At 48.9% G+C, this 4,588-nt stretch overlaps 1 protein-coding gene across 1 annotated transcript; it reads right to left on the bottom strand.

The window, feature by feature from the left end:
* Positions 1 to 1,204: 1,204 nt before the first annotated feature.
* On the bottom strand, positions 1,205 to 2,811 carry LOC123073859 (phloretin 2'-O-glucosyltransferase-like). The gene has a single exon (XM_044496870.1). It carries the CDS (start codon positions 2,749 to 2,751, stop codon positions 1,336 to 1,338), a length of 1,416 nt encoding a protein of 471 aa, XP_044352805.1. The 5' UTR covers positions 2,752 to 2,811; the 3' UTR covers positions 1,205 to 1,335.
* Positions 2,812 to 4,588: the final 1,777 nt, after the last annotated feature.

Here is a 4,588-nt window from a genome sequence, read left to right as displayed (position 1 = left end):
TAGAAAATAGGTTTGCGGTGGAATATTAGCAAAACTAATTTTAGTTATTTTTTGTTAAGCTAAGTGTATGTACTTCATTATTCTCACAAAAAATTATAGAAAGCACGATAATACAGTTCTTTTTTAGTCGAGTATTGAAAGCCAGAACGATGCGGCACAACCACACAAGTAACATAGGTGCTATGTGTCAATTTCGTCATATGATAAGATGATTCCAAGGACGTGAGGAACCATGGAGGAATATCCATTGGGCTAGCTGCAAGTTTCTGTACAGTTGGAGTTCAGCATGTATCGAGTTAAAGAAATTGAATTAAAAAATCTTTTTAAATTTTTTGGAATATTCGTTCGGTATTTCTTGATAACTGTGAACCCCCCCCCCCCCCCCCCACACCCCCAAATAAAATTTACTTATTCAGAAGCATACAACTTTGCAATGGGTCACCTTGATAAAGTCCGCGAGATGGGCGAGAATCACTCTTCAAGTCCAAACACCTTGAAATTTTGCATGCACCTAGAAGATTCTCTCAACTTTCATGTGTAAGAATTTCAGTTTTTTTCGAATTTGTTCTATTTTTTTGAATTTACTGTTCAACATGGTGAAACTTCAGGAATACAAAGATGCCACTAAAATCATCAACGGGGTAAAAACACACCACATCGATCGGTTGCTAGACCGTCAATGCTTTCTATTCTTCGACCTCTGGCCAATCTGAGAAGAATCATATTCGGTTTTGGATCTTCTACATGATCAAAGATTGGTAGTGGTAAGCAACATGTACAAATTTTTATTTGTGTTTGCCATTAATCAGTCAGCTGGAAAATTTTCGTGCGTCCGGTCGATTCTCACATGTGAGAGCAAGATAACGCTGACAGAGACGGGCTCGACACGACGTCCTCCATCTGGCTTTGCCTAAACCGCGCAGGAGAACGGAACATCGAGTGTGGCAACGGCGTCGCTGGCAGGGGCGCGGAAGCAGATTGACCGGTGCGGGCTGGGGACTTTTACTTCTGACCGCCTCTCAGATTGGCCATCCGGTCGAGTTTGAAATGCACCACATCTATTAGTTTACCGTCAATGTTATCCATTTTCTGACCTCCTAGACTCACATGGTAAGATAGCCAATATGAGAAGAATCTGACAGGGTTCTGCATCTGTGAATTTTTTAGACAAAATATTAGCATACGGGAAGCTTGGAGTGGCATGTATGGAAATTTCTCCACTATGTGTAGGCAGTACATGTTACAGAAGTGAAGAAACTAAAATCACAGCTGAAAGTGAAAGACATAACCCTCACTCCTTATTTCCACAAACAATTATAAACGATGTTGCACATGTCAAGCATGAATCCACGCATCCACAAGCCCCGCCAATGTCGCCATTGATTCTCCATCCTCGAGCAGAGCCTCTTTCGCCTGCCGCATCACCGCTTGAGTCCGCTCTCGGAGCACCTTCCCGCCTTTTGAATCCATCATCCACTTGACCTTCTTGGCAATCTCCTTAGACTCCACCAAGTCCTTGTCGTACCCTTCCATCGGGACGGCCAGCTCCATCTCTTTCTCGAGAAATACCGCATTCATCCTCTGCTCCGCGTATAACGGCCACGCCACCATAGGCACGCCAGCCATAATAGACTCGAGCACCGAGTTCCACCCGCAGTGTGTCACGAAGCAACCCACGGCGTGATGTGCTAGCACGTCACCCTGTGGCGCCCAAGACTTCACGACAAGGCCCCTGCCCTTGGTCCGGTCCAGGAAACCCTTCGGAAGCAGCACATCCAAGTCCGGCTCTGTCGTCGTGTCATCGCTTGGCGGGCTCCGCACGACCCAGAGAAACCTTTTTCCACTAGCCTCCAGCCCAGTGGCCATTTCTCTCGTTTGGCTAGCGCTGAATCGGCCGAGGCTGCCAAAGCACAGGAACGCCACACTGGCCTTGGGTTGCGCGTCCAGCCATGCGAGGCACTCATTGCCGCGCTTCACACCCACCTTGTCCGACTTGATCAACGGCCCAATGCAGTAGACCGGGGGTGTCGAGAGGCCGGGTGGGGCGGAGAGCCCGGCGAGCATGGTGTCCATGGCACGAGGCTCCAGCGAGCGGAAGGTGTTGACGATGATGCCCTGTGACCGGAACAGGTTGAGGCTCACGTTTAGGAACGCACTGTAGGACGCGCCGTCACGGTCCATGAGCGGCTGGATGGTGTGGGTCGCCGGGAAGGAGGCGATCCCCGGGACGTGCACGATTTCCTCGCCCATTTCCCGGAAGCTCCTCGTGCTTTTCCCATGCAGAACCGGGAGGTGCATGAAGAAAGCCAGGATCTGGGCGCCGGAGGTGTTGAAGAAGTAGACGGGTATGCCGAGTTCCGCGGCCACGTCCACAGCGGCACTGCAGAAGAAGTCCACCACGAGGACGTCCGGGGAGGCGCCAGCGAGAAAGTCACGTAGGTGCGGGTTGGAGTGGCGGGCGATGGCTAAGGCTGGTATCATGGAGTGGTCAGACTCGAGAAGCTCCACCTGTGGTAGACGGTGGAAAGAGATGGAGGGGTTGGCCGCGGAGACGCCGGCCAGGAAGGGCCCCGTAGCGCCGGTGTCGTACACCGGGTCCATGAGGACGATGGTGACGGCTAGTCCACGGGCGACGAAGAGCTTGGCGAGCTCGACCATGGAGACAAGGTGCCCAATGAGTGGGGAGCAGTAGAGCATCACCCGCGGCTTCCGGGGACTGATCGTGGTGGTGTTGGCTTTGGTGCCGTCCATGTCGGCGACAAGAACTTTCGTTTCTGATCGGTGGTGTGGCTTGTGGAATGTAGGTTTCTGTTTGGAAACAGGGGAGTATGGATGACAAGTGATCGATGAAGATGAAGAAGACGAACCGGACATTTATAGAGGCGCGATCGACATGGAACGCAACCGTGTTGCCCAGGTTATTAGGTGGAGGTCGTGTTTGAACTTGCATGCATCCGTCACACTCTAATCTAATGGGCACCGAACCCTTCTCAGCTTCTACGTACTCTAGAGCTTCAAGGTGGCAGACAGAAAGAACCTGGATGCTCACTTTATCCGTATATTGTATGCTAATATATGATGATCATCCGATGAAGGCGCATTTATGCTACAAAAAGGCGACGTCATCAATGACGAACGGAAGTTTTACGTCCCGGCCGTATGTGCTAACGTCCCATGAGGAGATCAGTTCAACATAGAAGCAATCACTTAATTATTAAAGTCTGGTACTCCTACTACCTTTGCACGTTCACTAATACTATATAGTAGGGAGTAGTGTACTAGGAAATACACCGGTCGTAGAGATTTATTGGCAGTTTCATCCTGGGAACTTCCTGGGTGTTTTTTTGGTTGGGCAGTGGCATGTAAGTGTCATCAGGTTTTCGCCCCATGGCGGATGGTCCGTTCCAGGATCGTGCTGCGGTGGGTTTCCTGATGATGCGCCAACCCGCTCTCCCCTTTCAGTCTCATTTTGCTTGCGGTTAGTCCTATCTTTCGGTCTAGTTATCTCTAGCAAGTGGATGCTAGATGCATAATTTGAAAAAAATCAGATTGATATATTTCCGTTGATTGCAAAATTAATGGAAAGGAGTGTGAGCCCGGTTGGAAGGAAATACGCCGGTGCTCTTGGGTGCCAGCGCACCCTATATGCAAAAATAATTTACTAATTATAAGGTAGTAAAATATTCTGAAAAAAATCCGGATCAAACATGATCAAGTATTCTATTCATATAGAAAGATTCACCAGGGAGTGACTTTCAATATATCATGGGTTAAACTTCGTAAAAAACGCTATATAAAAATACTATTCACGCTATGTTGTCATCATAAATTTAATTTTTTGCCCTCAAGTCAACGGAAATCATTTCTTGGCCAAACTTTTTATACGAGTACAATAGTTGATCATATTTCATTTCAAAAGAAGATTCGGCATTTTCAGGATTTTTCTGAAATTATTAAAAGGAATTGCACATACACGGTGCGCTCGCCACGAGATCCAAAAGTTCTGTCCAAGAAAAAAATATGGGGTCATCACTTGTTAGCAGCAGTACTTTTCTATGAGCAGCAGTACTTCCTGTTTCAAATAAAAAGGGTGTGCGTTGTACTCCTGTACGTATCTTCCTTATTTTAAGTTCAGATGTTTACAGTCAGGATCTAGGCGCCTTCCGGGGACTGGTCGTGGTGGTTGTGTTGGCTGTGGTGCCGTCCATGTCGATAACAACTTCCGTTACCGATCGATGGTGTGACTTGTGGAGTGTAGGTTTCTTCTTGGAATGTCACGAGTAGGATGACAAGCGATTGATGAAGATGAATATGACGAAGACGAACAAGAACTTTATAGAGGCGCAACATGGATCACAAAAGTGATGCCCTGGTCAGGTGGAGATTGTGTTTAAACTCCTCCGCCTTTCCCATACCACGTCGCTCCCATGGGTGACGGGGAGGGTTCGCCCACCGCCACATCAAGCTTCCTCCTCTCCCTCCCTCCCTCTCATCGCCGCCAGGCAATGGCTAGCCGGCATCGGCGGGGCGTTTCGCCCCCTCGCACGGGGACTCCGTCAAGTGGCGGTGCCGTAGGGCCGGGACGTCG

This window comes from Triticum aestivum, chromosome 3D, assembly GCF_018294505.1.
Source record: "Triticum aestivum cultivar Chinese Spring chromosome 3D, IWGSC CS RefSeq v2.1, whole genome shotgun sequence".
NCBI classification, from domain to species: domain Eukaryota; kingdom Viridiplantae; phylum Streptophyta; class Magnoliopsida; order Poales; family Poaceae; genus Triticum; species Triticum aestivum.
Note: the sequence above shows the minus strand (reverse complement) of the source record. Positions and strands in the feature narration are given on the sequence as shown.

Coding starts and splice junctions, on each gene's coding strand:
- LOC123073859 (XM_044496870.1), bottom strand. CDS start 2,751: ATGGACGGCACCAAAGCCAACACCACCACGATCAGTCCCCGGAAGCCG.